The following is an 18386-nucleotide window of genomic DNA, read 5'->3' on the forward strand; positions in this document are numbered from 1 at the left end:
TCTGAGCGACCGCCAAGCAAGTCTGCGATGGTGCTGGGATCGAGAGAAACACATAATATACTCACACTCATGAAGATCTTAGGGCTCTAGCAGGTTTGTATGGGAGGTCCAGTTTCTCAAATAGCCTGGACCTAAGCCATGTAGGGCTTTATAGGTCCTGACCACCAAAACCCAACTGCAAGTCCGATTGTCAGTAGCAATGCAGCTTGGCACCTGTACGGAAAGGACTACCATCGCTGTTGCTGTTCACACTTGCTTTGCCTGCCTCTTTTCTTTTAGGATCCCTGGTTAAATGCCAGTACTGCAGCCACTCACTCACAAACCACAAGGTTGTGAGTTCAGTACCAGCCAGGGGATCTGGGTCGATTCAGCCTGGCATCTTTTCGTAGGTCACTAAAATGAGTACCCAGCTTATTGGGGGCAATTAGCTTACAGTTGTAAACCGCTTAAAGACTGCTTAGTGCGGTATATAAATCAAGCCATTTTCTTTTACAGATCCGACTCACGGCGTGGAACCTCTCCCGCCGTACCCATGGCTGAAGCAAGAGGCCATCTACCCCAACGCTTGTGGCAATGGATCTTTCCCCCACTTGGCGCACCCCGAGGTCCCGGTGGTACCCCCTGTGCCTCCTTCCATCGGCCCTTTTGCCATCGGCGGGGAGCCCAACGTGTCGAACTTTGTGGAACCAACCAGCCAGATGCCAATGCCGTCCCTTGTATCCGGAGCCATGGCCGGCGGTGGGCCAGGAGAGCTGGAGCCAATGCCCCAAGTGGGATTGCCTGTGGAGCACATCATCCCGAACTTACTGATCAGCCCACACATGCTGCCCTGTAAGGATTCATGCCATGATTGCATCTCCCCTTTTCTCCCTTGCTTGCACATACAGATTGGGTTCAGAAAATGAGGGAACTAGGGCTGTATCTGCACAGCAGAATTTATGCCATTTGACATTGCTTTCACTGTCCTGGCTCCATCCTGTGGAATCTTGGGATTTGTAGTTTGCTGTGGCACCAGCGCTCTCTGACACTGAAGGCTAAATACCTTGCAAAACTGCAAATTCTAGAATTTTATAGTGTTGAGCTGTGGCAGTTAAAGCGCTTTGAAACTGCATTATTTCTGCAGTGTAGATGCACCCTAAAAGAGTGAAAGGTTTATTTTGGCAACTGGGATGGGTCTTTGGTTTGGGGCTGGAAATGAATTCCCACTCGCTCCATGTACTCCTTCACGGCTCCCTTACTATGCAGTTTATAATAATCCTCCCTTATTATGCGCTTGATAATAACCATAATAATAATCTTCCCTTATTATGCAGCTTGGCTCACTTGCTCTGAGTCAGGCGAAGGCAGAGTCCCTGACTCTTTTTCTGAAGGCTGCCCCCAAGCATTAAAAAAAAAGCTTTTTTTAAAATCTGCCACTGAAAATGTCCAACAAAATAGCAGCAAAGAGCCAAATGCACGAATGGAGAGATTAATTCTATAGTCAGTTGCAAAGCACAGCTGAATAAGGGCTCCTCCAGATGGGATTAACAGCTCAGAAAGCTGCATTATTTGTTCCTGTAAATTATCAGGTTTTTCTTAAATATCTGAATCAAGATTGTGTTGCCCTGGACTGTTTTCTGCCAATACCACCACCAGCAACAACAACATAATGATAATGATGATGATGATTCAAAGTTAGTCTGAGGAAGTAGACTGAAGTCTACGAAAGCTCATGCTGCCAACTTCTTTCTTTCTTTTAGTCTCAAAGGTGCAACAAGATCTCTCTACATTAATAATAATAATAATAATGATAATAACAACAATAATAAAACTTATTTATACCCCACCTCTCAAATGAGATCAAGGTGACAATAATAATAAGTTTTGTTGTTGTTGTTATTGTTTCTACTTACCTGACTTTCCTTATGGATCTAGGTGGGGAACAACAACGATTCCACAATAAACAACATCAGTTAAAATGCAGTAATGAAAACACGCAATGTTTTAAAAGGACGAATAAGACATACACACGTTTGAAAACAATCCACATTTAAAATTCGTCATCTAAATTCACAATTTAAAAATGGTCAGGATAAGGCTGCCAGAAGAGATTGGTCTTCTATGCTGCTTTAGATTTGGAATGCTGTTTTAAAACAATGCTGATTTAAATTGGTCTTCAATGCTGTTTCAATATTGGAAAGCATATTCAGCTCTATTCCAGAAGGTCATTCCAGTCTAGGTCAATGTTTTATTTGCACCATCAAGTGGGTTTCTTGAGTTAATTTCTTGATTTAAGAAACACAGTCTTCTTTTTAATCCCAAAACAGAAAAGAATAGTATGTTCCCTTCTTCTTGTTTTCTAATTTTTTTCCTTTTTGTTTAGATTTATTCGTTCAGCGCATTAGTGAAATAGGTTGAGTCTCCTTATCTGAGACGTGTGAGACCAGAAGTGTTTTGGATTGTGGATTATTTTGGATTTTGGAAATACCTGTATTTCCAAATAAGTGTATAATGAGATCTCTTGGAGATGGGAGCCAAGTCTAAACACACAAATCATTTATTGCTTGTATATACAATATTTTTAATAATTTTGTGCATGGAACAAAGGTGCCACAATCTCAGCCACCCGTGAAAACAAGTCTTGCTTTTTGAAGTATTTTGGAACTTGGAATTGTGGAGACAGAAAGAAGTCTCGCCTTTTGCACTGTAACCCTATTAAGAAAAGTAAAAATTCAGAGAAGAAGAAACTGGTCCTTCCAAGTCGTAGGTCCACCAGAGTAAAACCATTTCCAATGGCCTCTCGAAAAAGTGGAACAAGTAGATGAGGAAGCAAAATCCAAGGATCTGTGTTGTGAGAACTCACGCTTCTTTAGATCAGTCCTGAGGAGCCCAAAGGCTGTCAGTTATCTTGTCATTACCAGCCAAGAAGAACATAGATTTTGCATTTCAAACATGGGAAAGTAATGTCCCAGTCAGCAGGAACTCCCTGTGAATCGTCATTAGCATCAAACGCTGGTATTCTGCGTCAGCCACTTAGTTACATACATCCAACTATTGCTCCATATTAGTTATGTATATGTAACTAATAACTGCATATTAATTACATACAAGTAACTAATACTACATATTAGTTTTGCAAACGTAGATAGTGTGAGCCGGAATGGTGTAGTGGTTTGAGTGTTGGACTATGACTCTGGAGACTAGGGTTCAAATCCTGGCTTGGCCATGTAAACCCACTTGCTGACCCTGAGCAAGTCACACACTCTCAGCCTCAGAGGGAGGCAATGGCAAACTCCGTCTGAAGAAACTTGCCAAGAAAACCCTGTGATAAGTTCACCTTAGGGTTGCCATAAGTTAGAAACAACTTGTAAGCACACAACAACAATGCATTAATAAGACTATATATTGATTATGCATATGTAAACAATACTGCATGTGAGTTACATATACTTAATACTACATATTGGTTATATATACTGTACATAAATAATACTACATGTCAGTTATGTATAAGTAAATAATACGTTGGTTTTGCATGTGTAAATAATACTACATATTGGTCACATTTGTGTAAATGCTACATATGGGTTATGTATATATAATGAATACTACATATGGGTTACATAGACATAATTAATGCTACATATGGGTTATGCATACATAAATGATACTACATATTGGTTACATACAGTCAGCTCTCCACATCTGTGCTTTGACTTTTGCAGATATGATTATTCACGGATTTCATTATTGTGTCCTTTCTAGGAATCTCTTATGTTCTCCAGTGCAACTCTTCTGGAATTTGATCATAGAGCCTTGCTGGAGGACCTAGAGATTCCCAGAGAGGCATTTGGAGGTCTTTCAGCACGATTCTATAGTCAAATTCCCACAGATTTTGACCTTAGAGTTGAATCAGAGATTCCTAGAGGGCTGTTCTCTCAAGTTGAAAAACCCAGTGGTTTCTTATTTGTGTCTTTTCCACTTTCACAGGGTTCTAGAGCCCCTAACCTCACTGAATGTGGAGAACCCACTGTGTACATAAGTAAATACTACATATTGGTTATGTATAGCTAACATATACCAGTTGGTGACATATACCTAAGTAATAAGAAATATACCTAAATAATACTACTAGGCATCTCTAGTTCCTCCTGTGCAACTTTGCCGGACATTGACCGTAGAGTTGCACTGAAGGACCTAGAGATTGCTAGAGAAAATACTTCTCTGGGGATTTATAGTCCTCCAGCGTGATTCTGTGGTCATCTTCTGGAAGATGTTGACCGCAGAGTTGCACTGGAGGATCTAGAGATTCCTAGAGAAGTGTTTTCTCAGGTTTAAAAAATAGTGGTATTTGTGGTTTCTCCACTTTGGTGGGGTTCTTCCCCCCTTCAACCCTTGCAAATGTGGAAGGCCCAACTGAGCAATTAGAGATCCATAACTGCAATGCAGTTTGCCAGGTATTAATGGCCATGTGGTATTCTCTGCCTTAAGAAAAAAACTATTTACCCATTATTATTTTTTTTCCAAATGGCTGGGCTGCTCTTCTCATGCATACCAATCCCATTTTCCGCCCCACAGTGACCGACCTGGAGATCAAGTTCCAGTACCGGGGCCGGTCAGTGGGCGGCCTGACCATCAGCAATCCCCACGGCTGCCGGCTCTTCCACAGCAACCTGGAGCCCACCCAGGAGCAGGTGGAGCTCTTTGGCCCCGTGACACTGGAGCAGGTCCGCTTCCCCAGCGCCGAGGCCGTGCCCAACGAGAAGCAGCGCTTCTACACCCACCAGCTGCTGGACGTCTTGGACCGGGGCCTCATCCTGGAGCTCCAAGGGCAGGACATCTACGCCATCCGCTTGTGCCAGTGCAAAGTCTTCTGGACGGGGCCTTGCGCCGGGGAGCTGGCGGGACCCAATCCCATCGAGCGCGAGAAGAAGATCAAGCTCTTCAGCCTGGAGAGTTTCCTCAACGGTAAGCGAACGGCAGGGCAACAAAGAAGCCGTGGGTTTTTCGGGCGATGTGGCCATGTTCTAGAAGAGTTTGTTCTTCTGAACATGGCCACATAGCCCAAAAAAGCCACAAAAAACTATGGATGCCAGCCATGAAAGCTTTTGACTTCACAAGCCATGGGAGTTTATCACACACAGCCAATTCCATTTCAATCCCACCATTATCTTGCTATTATACCATTCTTGTTTAATAATGGGCCATTAACGATTCAATGATTGATCCTTTCATTTAATTAGGCAACAGCGCAATGCAAGCATTTCAACAATGAAAAATTAGCAGTTTTACCTTCCACATCTCAGCAGTTTGAAATGCTGGTCTCCCGTGAAGCATATAGTCAGCCCTCCTTATCCACAAATTTTTCATCCACGGATTCAAGCATCCACGACTTGAAAATACTTTAAAAACTTGCAAATTCTCATAGGCAAACCTTGATTTTGCTCTTTTACATAAGTGACACCATTTTACTGTGCCGTTATGTTCAATGGGACTTGAAAGAAAAAGCAACAACGTGGGCTTCAGTGGGCTTCTTTCAAGTCCCATTGAATATTCGGTGCCCATCTGTCCACACTGCAGCAGTAAAGCAATTCGACACTACTTTGACTGCCATGACTTCGTCCTGGGATTTGTAGTTTAGTGAGGCACCAGAACTCTCTATTAGGCTGCATACCTCACCAAATTACAAATCCCAGCATTCCACAGAATGGAGGCATGACAATTTAAAGTGGTGCCAAACTGCTTTATGTCTGCATTGTGTGCCTTCACGAGTCGTTTCCAACTTATGGTAAGCCTAAAGCGGACCTATTATTGCAGGGTTTTCTTGGCAAGATTTGTTCAGAGGGCTGGGGTTGCCTTTTCCCCCCTCTGAGGCTGAGAGATTGTGACTTGCCCAAGGTCACCCAGTGGGTTTCTAGGACTAAGCAGGGCTTCGAACCCTGGTCTCCAGAGCTGTAGTCCAGTGCTCAAACCACTATGCCACGCTAGATCTTTATTTCTTTCTTTTTCTGTAGTGTGGATGCATCCTAGGACCGCCTTGTCTCCTCTCCTCTCCTCTCCTCTCCTCTGCTCTGCTCTCCTCTCCTCTGCATTCTGTCCTCAGTTAGATGTTTTCAGGCAGAACCTCCAGCATCCACAAACGCTGGTATAAAATGAACAGTGTTTCGCCAGGACTTTTGCAGGCTTTACCTTGATTCATTTGCAAATTAAAACATAGCTGCCTTCCCAACCATTTTTGACTTGACTTTTGGTCTTGTCTCTACTTTCCTTTTTCCATGAAAAAGCCATGATGAAAAAAATTCTCCCGCAGACATCTGCACATTATTGTGCTACTTTTGAACCACTACTACAGCAGCATTATGTCTCCCATCATTCCCATACAATACCAAGAATGTATGTTATACAGCTGCTGCTGCTCCTCCTCCTCATTATTATTTAATATTAACATATTAATATTATTAATATCAATATTGTTAACAACAACAACAATAACCACCTTGAGTCCCTATGGCAGCAGGAAGGTGGGATATAAACAGACGACAACGATGCTGCTGCTGCTGATGAATTTCCATGCTGCCTTTCTCCCAGAAAGGGACCCAAGGCGGATCACAAGATTAAAAACATTTTTTAAAACATTACAATAAAAATGTAAATACAATTAAAATCATCTGGATAAAACAGTATAAAATTAACACAAAAATGTGCAAAAGTTAAAAACGTAACTAAAACACACGCCCCATATAAAAAAACACCTTGCCATAATTATATATTTATAAGCCTGCCTAAATAAAAAATGCTTTGTGCTTGCGGATGTACTCTTATAATTCTGAAATGCAATTATGATGCTGTAATAACCAATGTAATATACTTTTTATATAAGAGTCACACCTGTCATATGGCAGAATAGGTCAGATTCTGACAGTTATCTCCCCTCCTTACAAATCTGGAGTGGCACCCTTGCTCCTCCAAAAAATTGTTGTTGTTGTTGTTGTTGTTGTTGTTGTTGTTTCTATAGGCCTCATCATGTTTCAGAAAGGGGAAAGCACCGTTCCCCCACCCTACGAGATTTTCTTCTGTTTCGGAGAGGAATGGCCAGACCAGAAGCCCAAAGAGAAAAAGCTAATAACAGTCCAGGTAAGAGAAGGGGCAGGAGTGCCCTTTGGAAGCGATGGCATTGTGGGCATGGGTTCGTTTGTTCGGCCGTTGTCTTGCTCTGGAGTGTAAATTCTGGCTTTTGAAATAAAATTTTCACACTCCTTGTTAACAAAGGAAAACCGGTATTTCGTATAAGAATCTACAGCAGAGTCTCGATATCCACAGGCTTGCCATCCGCAAATTTAAGCATCCTTAATCGATTTTCCCTTGAGGTTTCCAAAAGTGTAATACAGTCAGCCCTCTGTATCTGTGGATTCTGCACCCACTACTTGAAAATATGTTTTAAAGAATCCAAAAAGCAAACCTTGAGTTTACCATTTTATATAAGAGTTGCCATTGTACTACTGTATTGTATGTAATGGGAATTGAACGTCCACGGGTTTTAGTATCCATGGAGGGTCCTGGATACCAAGGGCCCACTGTAGTGGTAGTAGTAGTAGTAATAATAATAATAATTATAATTATAATAATCCATTGTATAGAGTGGGACTTGAGCATTCATGCATTTTGGAATCTACAGGGGGTTCTGGAACCAAACCCTTGTGGATACCAAGGGCTCATTGTACATCTGTAGATGCTGTTTTTTCTTTGATTCAGGATATTTTCCCTTTAATATAGCTGTTATCTTGCTGTTGGTGTGTACCTCCAGGTCATCTCTGACTTACAACAACCCTTATTGTTGTTGTGTGCCTTCAAGTTGTTTCCGATTTATGGTTGCTCTAAGGAGAACCCGTCACAGGGTTTTCTTGACAAGATTTATTCCGAGGGCTTTTGCTCTTATCTTCCTGTGAAGCTGAGAGTGTGACTTTCCAAGTGGGTTTCTGTGGCTGAGAAGGCATTCGAACCCTGGTCCCCAGAGTCATATACTAATCCAAAGCTCAAACCACACTGGCTTGCTATGGCAACCCTACTGTGGGGTTTTCTTGGCAGGATTTTTTCAGAGGGGGTTTGCCATGGCCTTCCTTTGTGGATGTGAGAGGGTGGCTTGCCCAAGGCCACCCAATGGGTTTCCATGACTGTGGGATGGTTCGAACTCTGGTCTCTTTAAAGTCTTAATCCAACACAAGCCACTACACCACACTGGTCACTTACCTGGCTCTCCTTTACTGTCCTTCTGGCTACCTCTGACCCTTCCCTTCAGTTACTTTTATGTAACTGCAAGAGTCCCAGCAAGATGGCCAATGTGAATTCCTTCTTTCCCTCCTGCCTTACAGGTGGTCCCAGTAGCTGCCCGCCTCTTGCTGGAAATGTTCTCTGGGGAGCTCTCATGGTCAGCAGACAGCGTCCGCCTCCAGATCTCCCACCCGGATCTCAAGGACAAGATGGTGGAGCAATTCAAGGAGCTGCATCAACTCTGGCAAACGCAGCAGAATGTCCAGATCCAACCTCTCCAGCCTCCTGGAGCCGAAACCTGGCCGATGCAGACCAGCAGCGCCATGCAGCCATGAGGACGCCAGCAAGTTGACAGCCATGAAGAGTGGACACTAGAGCAGCCATTTGCTACTGTTGTGGTTCTTCAGGGACTGAAGTCCTTGAGATGACACCATGAAGTCCCCCAAGGTCCTGTTGAGGACTAGCTGGGCAAGGACACACTTCCTTCCATTGACTGTAGAGAAGGAGACAGGGAAAGCCCTTGGGGTGGGTGAGGGTAGCGGGCAGAGCAACTGGGGTAGCTACCCCCTGCCACAGCAGCCCAGATGGAAGGAAGGGAAGGTTTGGGTGGGGACAATTGCACAGCTGCAGTGCATTCCTGATAGCACACAAAATGACAGGATTTGCACTGGTGCACCGCCTGACTGCAAATCTGGACAGCATGGAAAGAAGACTGGGCATATTCAGTAACACCAAACCCCCACCAAACAGTGTTACTTTTAGGGGGCTGACCAACATGCACAATATACATTTTGCAAGCTTGCAAAGCTCCACCGACTTCGTCATCAGGCAAAGGGGTTAAAAGGCCTGCAAGAAATGCCCCTCTGTACCATCTGAATGGAGAAAAGAAACAGCAAAATGCAGGCCTAGGATTAACATCTCAAATTTTGTTCTGGATGAAGAATCCAGTGAAGCTTGGAAAGCTTGTGCCATGTATATTGTGCCTTTTGGTTGGCCCCATAAAGGTGTAACTGTTTGATGGGTTTGGGGTGTTACTGGGCACATTCAGGGAGGGTGGTTAGTAGTCAGTATGGTTGCATGCCCGCTTCTAACATTGGAGGCAACATGTTCTTGTGTATCAGTAGCTGGGGAGCATGGGACAGAGAGTGCAATTGCTGTTATCACATCCTGGGGTGGGCTGCTCTGTAGAGGCCATCGGCTGGTTGACCCTTTGCGGAACAAAATGTTGCACTTGGCCGGTCTTTGGTCCAATCTTGCATTCTTGAGAGCCAAGAGGAACCACCGGCATGCTGTTGCTTAAAGCAGGGGTGGGAAACGTGGCCTTCCACGTATCGTTGGGCTGCAGCTCCCATCAGCCTTAGCCAGCATAGCCAGTGATGCTGGGAGTTGTGGTCCAGCAACGTCTGAAGTTTGCCCACCCCGGGCTTCAGAAACAATAGGGGAACAACCTATATTTTGTGAGCTGCTGCTTGTCCGCACTTAACACACCTAGATTGTGCCCAGGGGCTGCTCTTTGGCCCTGCCTGGATGGGAGGCTGAGTTTGAAACAGCAGAACTACAGGGGGAGCCTCTTGGATTTGGAAAGTTGACTTCCCTCTGCACCAAGGAACATTTTTGGGCCATCATCTTGAAGTGGGAGGTAGCCATCTGGTTTTGATGCATCTGACAACCAATACACTGTCAAAGTTGCTTCTGGGACCAGAACTGTGCCATCTCTGTAGGGCCTGGTGCACTTCTGCTGGGGCAGGACATAGTTTCTAAAAGTTAGAGTTTTGGAGGATCCTTACTCCCGACTTCAGCATGGTCCAGGGCAGATGCTTAGGAAGCATGTGGGCAGTTCTGCCTTGGAGGAGCCATTGAGGAGCATGCAGGAATTTTGAGTGAACTTACCAAAGGCAGGATTTTGTTGCAATAAATAAATAAATAAATGAGTGAGTGAGTGGTGGATTCCAGCTTTTTATTTTGGGGGGTATACCAGAAGGGAAGGGAAAGTATTCTCATATGGAAGAAACCACCAGAGCCATCCACTCCAACTCCATTTTGCCATGCAGGAATATACCATGAAAGCACCCAACCAGATGGCCATCCAGCCTGTTTAAAAACTTCCAAAGGAGACCATCACCCTTTGAGGCATCGCCTTCCACTGCTGAAGGCTTCTCTAGAAATCTCTAGGGAATCATAGAACCAAAGAATCATAGAGTTGGAAGAGACCCCCAAGAGCCATCCAGTCCAACCTCAGTTTGCCATGCAGGACGATGCCATCAAAGCACCCCTAGATGTCATAACTGCAAAGGAGGACACAAGGCACCTCACAACATCTAAGACATTGAAGAAAAATGTAGGACATGACCACAAGCAAGAAACACTCATATAAATGTACATTCATGCTTTTTAGTCATGCACAAAATGAAGGCCATTTTGGAATTCCTCCCAGGAGGATAGCTGGTCACTCGGGGCACTCCCAACGGATGGCCACCCAGCCTCTGTTGAAAAGCCTCCACCAGCCTCTGAGGCAGTGTCTTCCACGGTTTAACAGCTCTCATAGTCATGAGGTTCTTCCTAATGCTGAGGTGGAATGTTTTTCCCCTGTAGTTTGTAGGCAAAAGTAAAAGCCACAAATGTGGAGGGTCACTCATGTATAAGTCTAGAAATTTTAGTCAAAAAATTGACCTCCAAAAACTGAGTCAACGTATCCATGGGTCAATGTAGGTACTGTACTTTCATTTCTTTTTTAAAAAGAACCATACTCTGGTGAAAGGCAAGAGTGCAATCTGTCCTGGAAGCAATGACTGCCTTCTGTTCTCTCATCCATCCAGCCTTCAGTCGGAACGCAAATGGTAACGCCTGCTGGAATTTTGTTATTTATTTGGCATCATTTTCCTTTGCTCCATCCTTTAGGTCCTTTGCTGCATGCCCTAAAGATTTCCCTAAACTTACTCACAGGTCATATCAAAATCCATAATTTTGTCCCCCAAACCCCCTCTCAGCTTATACATGAATGAGGTCAATGTATAGTTGAGCACAGACAGCACCACGCACCGATCCCCTGTCAGCAATGCTTGCCATCTTACTCTTTCCACAAGACCCCCCTCCAAATAATGCTACAGAGACGGCTTCGCTTTAATTTTTTGTTTGTTTTTATTTTCTTTTTGTGTGTTTTCCCCCTTGTTCTCGAGATGGCTACAACACCAGACGGAACAGCATCCCCCACCTGTCCTACTCTCTGCGCAGGGCCCGCAACTCTTTCCTTCCCTCGCCCAAGTCGTCGCCGGATCAATCCAACGAAATAAGTCTGCCTGCTCCCCCTGCCTTCCTGTCTTCTCCAGAGCCCCACCTGCCTCCTCTCCCTGCCATGGTTAAAAAAGGAAAAAAGAAGAACATCCCAAACAAGTTGAAACCAAATTTTCCAGAACAAAAAAAAACCCCAAATCAACTTTCAAAAAGAAAATATATATTTATATATATAATATAATATATATTATAACAGTTTATCAAAGTAAGCAATGCACTGATGGGACCCAAGAGGCTCCTAGTTGCCTCAGGGAATTTGTCGGAAGGGGGGCAGAGGGCTCCCCGCCCCAAAGGCCAACCCACCCAAGGATCCTTGTGCTCCACGGCTGCTACTATTGATCTTGACACCACCTTTCCGTTTGGACTTTGGGAGGGGAGGCAGAGCTCTGGAAATCAGGAAGGAAGATTGCAAAAACCATTTTTAAAAACCGAGACTCCCCTCCACACCCCCCCCCCCCCCCCGCAGGGCAGACTCTTGGTTTTGATTGATAGGTAAGATACTGGTTTTTGTTTTTTTAATCCCCACGGATCCTTAAGTAATTCTTTTATTTTCATTTCACAGAAAGTTTTCTAACCTTGTTGCTTGGTTTGGTTTTTGTTTTTTCCATTCCACCTTATTTTGCTGCCAGGCAAATTAATTCTTTTTATTCCTTCTATGGTTTCATATTTTTGTTGTTTTTTAAAAAACATTTTCTTAACTTTTTTTTACCTTTTTATGTGGTTTTTTCTTCTTATTTTAAAGCAAGTCCACCTGGAAAAGCAGCTCTCCCACCCCCCACGATGCCGTAGGTCAGTTGCAGCCATCCATAGTCGCGGATCAAGTTGCGCCCCCCTGGTTTATTTTATTTTTTTAATTCTATTTTCGCTTTTCTCCTTCTCTCTCTCTTTCTCTCTTCCTCTCACTCACAAGCTGGATCTTCACCGACTCACTCTTGCAGCGAAGTCTCTCTTCTGGATTGGCGGGACTCCCCGGAGCAAGTCGCAGCCCTGGGCCGCAAGGTTAAGTCTGCTGGTTGTGGGACGCCGTCTTGGTTGTTTTATTTCCTCTTCTGAAAATAAGACATTCCTGGAAGAGGAAGAGAAGAGGGACAGGGTTGTGTAAGATCAACACCTTCTCTACAAGTGGAAGGACCGGTTCGTACATAATCTGGAAGAACCCCTTTACTGTTGAGAACACTGGAGCAGAATTGCCCACTGATTCCACCGTATCCAAATGTTACCAGCTGGAGTCAGAGATCCTAATCCTTCCCAAGAATCTTGGAATAATAATGTAATAATAATAAACTCCACAGATAATGTGGACTATTCCCAAGCAGCACCACTTTTTGTATTTGTGGCAATTGTGGCACCATGTTTTGAATGTTGGGTTGTAACACTGGGAGAGCAGGGTTGAAATCCCTGCCTGGCCATGGAAACCCACTGGGTGATCTTGAGCAAACCCAGAGGAAGACAAGGGCAAGCACCCTCTGAACAAATCTTGCCCAACCAAGTTTGTCTTAGGGTAGACACTAAGGCACACAGCAACATTTGGATTGGATTTCATTCAGATGTTTTGTCAGTCCGTTCCAATGGAAACTGACCACAATATCATGCTAAGGACCTAAAGATCCCTAGAAAGAACATATTTTTCCCTGTGGCAGGGACAAATACAGTAATCCATGAATTATCAAATCCACAAATATTTAACCTTGAAATGTAGAGGGACAACTGTACTATACACACATTATGAAGGGGTGTTTCCCCCTGAGCAATCTCCCTTTAAGACCATGGCTGCCCTTGACGAAGACTGATGGGAACCACAGTCCAAAAAGATCTAGAGGGCCACATGCTTCCCTTCCTTGCTTTGGGACAATTCTCCGTTTGGCCTTTGCCCCAATGGTTGGGCATAATTTTCCCATTTACCAGAGATCAAAGATGGACCACAGGTCTCCTCTCCAATGCACCAGGCATCAAGTTGTGGGTTGTGAGAACCCCCAAATGGATGTAGCCTGAGACTATTGTAAGGGAGGGAAAGAATGCTAGGAGGAGAAAGGTTGGCATTTACAAAGTGGGCAAAGTAGAAAATGGAGACCAGATTTCAGGCTGAAGGCTAGAAATGGTTCCAGGGTCTGTGTGAGCCAGAGAGTGACTGCAGCCACTCCCACACAAAAACGTGAGAGCAACCATCTTGGATCAGTATTCTGCTGACATGGTAGCCAACCAGTTGCCCCACTATGAAGCCCACCAGCAAGACCCAAGGGCTACTGATTCTCTGGTGCAGGCTGACTCCTGCTCAGAGGCCTCACAGAAGTGCCCGGTTTCATTTTGGCAAACTGGTAGGGGTGTGGAATTCAAGCCAAAGCCGCCTCAGTTCAAATGCAGGGCCTCCAAAATCTGATAACAGATTTCTACCAAAAGCATCAAACAAAACAGATGGTTAAATTGGGACACTTTCACACTACACAATTATGGAGCTATGGCGCGTTACAGACCGCCCAAAACGGGCGGTCTCGCGCCGCTGCCGGTTGCTGCGTCTGGGAACCGCAGCAGCCAAACCATGCGGTTCCCGGGTGCAGCAATAAAGAAGCGCCAAAATGGCACTTCTTCCTGCACCCTGGAAGTCACGCCGCAAGGTGCAAGGTGCACATTCACGGCGCCACTTCCGTCACATGACGTCTGGACGCTGTGCATCCGTGACATCAAAATGGCGGTGCCCATCTGTATGTGATGCCGCCATTTTGACGTACTCGTTACGCGCGAGGGGCAAGGCGCGTCAGGAAGTGCCGCCCCTCGCGTGTAACGACAGCACCTCATTGGCCCATCTGTAACGTACCTATGAGTCCCATTTTCATTGCTGTGTGTCCAGCCTATGGAAAGCTGGGATTTGCAGTTTAGGGAAGGATATTCAGAATTCTCAGCCAGAGATCTCTTGTGCGTCACCAAACTACAAACCCCAGGATTCCACAGGATGGAGCCATGGCAATTAAAATGGTATGATCGGTTGTGTTGTGCGAACAGCCCCTTGGTGGTTTTCCTTGGTAAGTGAAGGGGGGAAAACCTTAGGGCTAAACTCACACTTGGGGGGGCTGTAAGGCCTGGCCTTTTAGAGCACAGGTGCGCAGTTGAGCAAGAGCTGGGGGGGGGGGGTCAATCCTGCCCTCAGTATCCCATAGGTCCAACCCACCTAGTAATGCTTTTGCTCACCTGGGAGTCAGGCAGAGTGAAGGAGGCGCAGGCTACCGGAACAGTCTGGTGAAGTCTCTCAGAGCCCAGCAAACCTGTTTGCACTCCTCAGCACTGGAGAGCAACGACAGAAGAGGAGACAGAGCCTTGTTATTTGGGGAAGGAAAGTAATTACACACCACCAAATGGATTTGGGATGATGGGAATTCTTTGTTTTATGGCCAACGTGAGGTGACTTCTGTGTCACTGGACACTGGGAACTAGTTTCCTGAGGTTGTAACCATTGCACACTTGGTAAAACAACCTGATTGTGTGATGGTAGGTATTCACAGGCCAGAAACAGGGAGGCTTCAACGACTCTCTCAAGTTTGCAAACGCATCTGCACAACACTGAGGACCAGAAAGTTGAGCCCACACCTCTACACACACCCCCAAAGTTGATGGCTGCTGTGGAGCAAACCATATGTGACAAGAAAAGGGGGAAAAGGTACCACAGAAGTGAGAAAGGAAGACACTGCCACTGCTCACACTTGTGCTGAGATGCTCCCAGAAAAGGCCTGGGAGGTCTGTAGGGCCTGACCTTTTAGAGCAAAGGTGGGCAGCTGAACAGAGGCTGGGAGGTTCACCCTGCCCCAAACATCCCCATGGGTCAAACCCACTTATCAGTGCATCATATCACCTTTCTTGTCTCCTCCTTATTCTAGCCAAAATTCACAACATCACATTACTTCTGGTTGCTATTTTGGCTGCAATATGAAAAAGAATTGACTGGTGGAAGCAGGAGGGTGCTTTGGTGTGTTTGTGGGGCACAATTTCCAAATGATTTTGGTTCTGAGTGGGAACAAAGGCAACAAAATAGAGGTAAGGGTTTGGTTCTGCATTCAAAACTGCAAAGCATTTTTTAAATTAAAAAATAGGGTGTCTTTGTTTCAGGGTCACAAAAGTATTATCCTAGGATGCTAGAAAAGTGTGCCTCACAGGCCACACTTTCCTCACCTGTTTTAAAGAGAGAAGCCTCTGTTTTCTCTCACTTTCACTTGTTTATAGGCACCAGAGGGTGAGGAAAAGGGCAAACTGAGATTATCTCTCACACGGCTGCCAGGCCAATCCTCGCCCAGAGCTCAAGTCTGGAGGGCAAGCAGAGAAGCCTCCAAATTCCTCAAAGCTACAGAAGGAAGCCCCAAATGTTATATGGGTCAATGGAGGGAAAGGCAGTCAGGGGAGTTGAACCATGAGGCATGGAGTAACAGGCTGAGACTTGCCAGGGGAGAGGAAGGGCAGCTGCCTCTGAAGATGCCAGCTGGGCCTCAGAAACGCAAGGGAATGACAGAGGCAGGAAGGGCCAGGCACAGACTTGCCCGAGCCAGTCCTGCTATACTAGCAAAGCCTCTGAAATTGAGGCCAAGGCATCCTTGTGGTTTCCCCTCCCAAAAGCTGCAAAGTAGAGGTGAAGGACAGACGGGAAAAACCTGACTGGTGATGGAGAGGATGAGAAACCCAGAGCCCAAGCTGAGAGGTGGCAGGAGCAGTGTAACTGCTGCTAAAGAGGGGAGGGCAGGAACCAGTGGATTTAAATGGCAATAAAAGAGATCCCACCTAAACATTTGGAAGAATTTCAAGGCTGCAAGAGCTGTTTGAAAATGGAATGGGCTGACTTGGAGGGTGCTGAACTCTCCTTCCAACTGAGGTTTCATGGCTATTTTCAGGAGTGCTTGAGTTGTGTATTCTTGACTGGCAGGGGGTTGGACAGTTGGCTCTTGTGGTCCCTACCAAAGCCACATTTCTGTCCCCCAACAGCAGCCAGGAGGACACTCACTGACCTTGTGACTTGCTTGTGGAAGTCCGTCAACTGCTTGTGCGTCACCTGCACAGCTCCCCCGGTAGTCTCCTTTGGTAAGCCCTTCAGTGAATTTTCCAGCCAACGGCAGAAGGTCTGTGGCCAATGGAAGGCAGAGGGAGGAAAAAAGAGAGGGAGAAAGTAGCACTTTTCAACAAGACGGAAACAAAGTCTAGTAAAGGAAATGACAAAGGACGGTGCTCTTGATGGTGTTAATCAACAAGTCTCAGCATTCCCTTCCAGTTGATGGGATCTACCTTACAATAACATCCGGAGGGGTTGCAAAAACAGTTGCCATGACCCTTGTTTTCACAGTCCCTTCAAATTCTTTAACTAGGGGTTTGACACCATTTTAACAGCCATGGTTCCATCCCCCAGAATCTTGAGATGCTTAGTTTTGTGAGTCACCAACACTCTTTGGCAGAGAAAGCTAAAGTCCTTGCAAAAGTACAAATTCCACCATTCCACAGTATGGAGATACGGCACTTAAAGTGGCGTCAAATTGCATTATTTCTACAATTTCTACAGAATGTTTGTACGCCACCCATGATATCAATATTTCTCAAACACACAACTGAGGGGCCTCTAAATGTGCTGGATTGCAAAACCCATCTTCCCCACTGAGGACAGCCAATGAAATGAAAAAGCTGAATACAAGAGGTGAAAGGGTCTTTGCCATACTGGACTACAGATCTGAAGGCTGCCATGCAGAGAACCCATTTAAAAGCTGTACTGCTGTTCCTGGAGGCTTCAAGGAGAGGCAGTTCGCCCTTTCTTGATTCACATGTAGTAGTCCATGGAGCCAGGAGGGGTTGAGGGCTGCAAAATTAGCCTTGGGGTCAGGCACACATGGCCATTATTTGCTCACTCCTAATATAGAAGGTCTCTGTTACAGAAATCAGTCTAGCCATACTCTTACCAAAGGTATGTGAACACACCTCCATGGATGGCACTGGGAGGTGTGGGAAACTGCTCAGGAAGGGAGCTTGTTAACATACCAAAGGTTTGAACCCTAGCACTTTTGGCTGCAATGAATCTTCAGACTGGTTTGCTTAAGAGACCCCTCTCTGTCCAGAGCCAGAGAAGTCTATGCTGGACTGGGCTTAGGAGTCGCTGGAAGGCAACTTCCAGCTCTGGCTCCTCCTTACCGGCCTGTCAATCTGCATGATCTCCCATAGCACCTCGGCCACGTCCGGCAAAGTGTAAGGCGGCAGGCAGAAGCAGCTGGTGTGCAGGAGCTGGCTTACAAGCTGCTGGCCCAGCTGTGTCATCACTTGCCCAATAAGCTCCTTCCGTGCCTCAAAGTCCTCTTCGTGCTGCAGAAAGAGGGAGAAAGAGAGTTGAGGGCCAACCTCAACTGCAAGAGAGAGGAGGACCTACTTATCCCACTTCTGCCACCAATGATGGAGATCTCCCCTTGTCCTGCCACTGTCACCAAACCTGGGGACCTCTGTTTGTCCCTGTGGGTCACATTTCTAAGATATGTCATGATGTACATATATGCAAATACAGGTACAGTGGTCCTTCCATATTTGCTAGGGTTAGAGGTGAAGGACCCTTGTGAATATGGAAAAACTGCAAATAAGAAAACACTATTCTTTTTACCTAAGAGAACACATCTCTAGGAATTTTCAGGTCCTCCAGTACAACTCTATGGTCAACATCTGCCAGAATTTGATCACAGAATCACACTGGAAGATAAACAAATGCCTAGAAAAGTGTTTTCTCTAGTAACAGCTAGAGTTATCCAGTTAGTTCTTCTGGCAGAGTTGTGCTGGAGGACCTAGAGATTCGTAGAGAGAATATATTAATCAAAACCACAAATAATCAAATCCACAAAAGTCAAAGC

The 18386-nt window shown here is 45.4% G+C and overlaps 2 protein-coding genes across 5 annotated transcripts in view; one reads left to right on the plus strand and one right to left on the minus strand.

The window, feature by feature from the left end:
• Window positions 1-9174, plus strand: part of IRF5 (interferon regulatory factor 5) — a 55416-nt gene extending 46242 nt beyond the window's left edge. The window contains exons 6-9 of the mRNA XM_042470928.1: window positions 496-831; window positions 4558-4947; window positions 6995-7113; window positions 8349-9174. Of these exons, the coding sequence (XP_042326862.1) occupies window positions 496-831; window positions 4558-4947; window positions 6995-7113; window positions 8349-8582 (1079 nt within the window). The 3' untranslated portion in view covers window positions 8583-9174. The remainder of the gene's footprint in view (window positions 1-495; window positions 832-4557; window positions 4948-6994; window positions 7114-8348) is intronic.
• A 2187-nt stretch (window positions 9175-11361) lies between these two features.
• The window catches only part of TNPO3 (transportin 3), a 64849-nt gene continuing 57824 nt past the window's right edge, over window positions 11362-18386 (minus strand). For all 4 annotated transcript variants that reach the window (XM_042468395.1, XM_042468397.1, XM_042468396.1 and 1 more), the window contains exons 20-23: window positions 17686-17853; window positions 16521-16633; window positions 14722-14814; window positions 11362-12604 (exon numbers count right to left, since the gene is read on the minus strand). In XM_042468395.1, coding sequence (XP_042324329.1) covers window positions 14754-14814; window positions 16521-16633; window positions 17686-17853 — 342 coding nt within the window. In that variant the 3' untranslated portion in view covers window positions 11362-12604; window positions 14722-14753. The remainder of the gene's footprint in view (window positions 12605-14721; window positions 14815-16520; window positions 16634-17685; window positions 17854-18386) is intronic.

Source organism: Sceloporus undulatus, chromosome 5 (assembly GCF_019175285.1).
Source record: "Sceloporus undulatus isolate JIND9_A2432 ecotype Alabama chromosome 5, SceUnd_v1.1, whole genome shotgun sequence".
In the NCBI taxonomy this organism is placed as follows: domain Eukaryota; kingdom Metazoa; phylum Chordata; class Lepidosauria; order Squamata; family Phrynosomatidae; genus Sceloporus; species Sceloporus undulatus.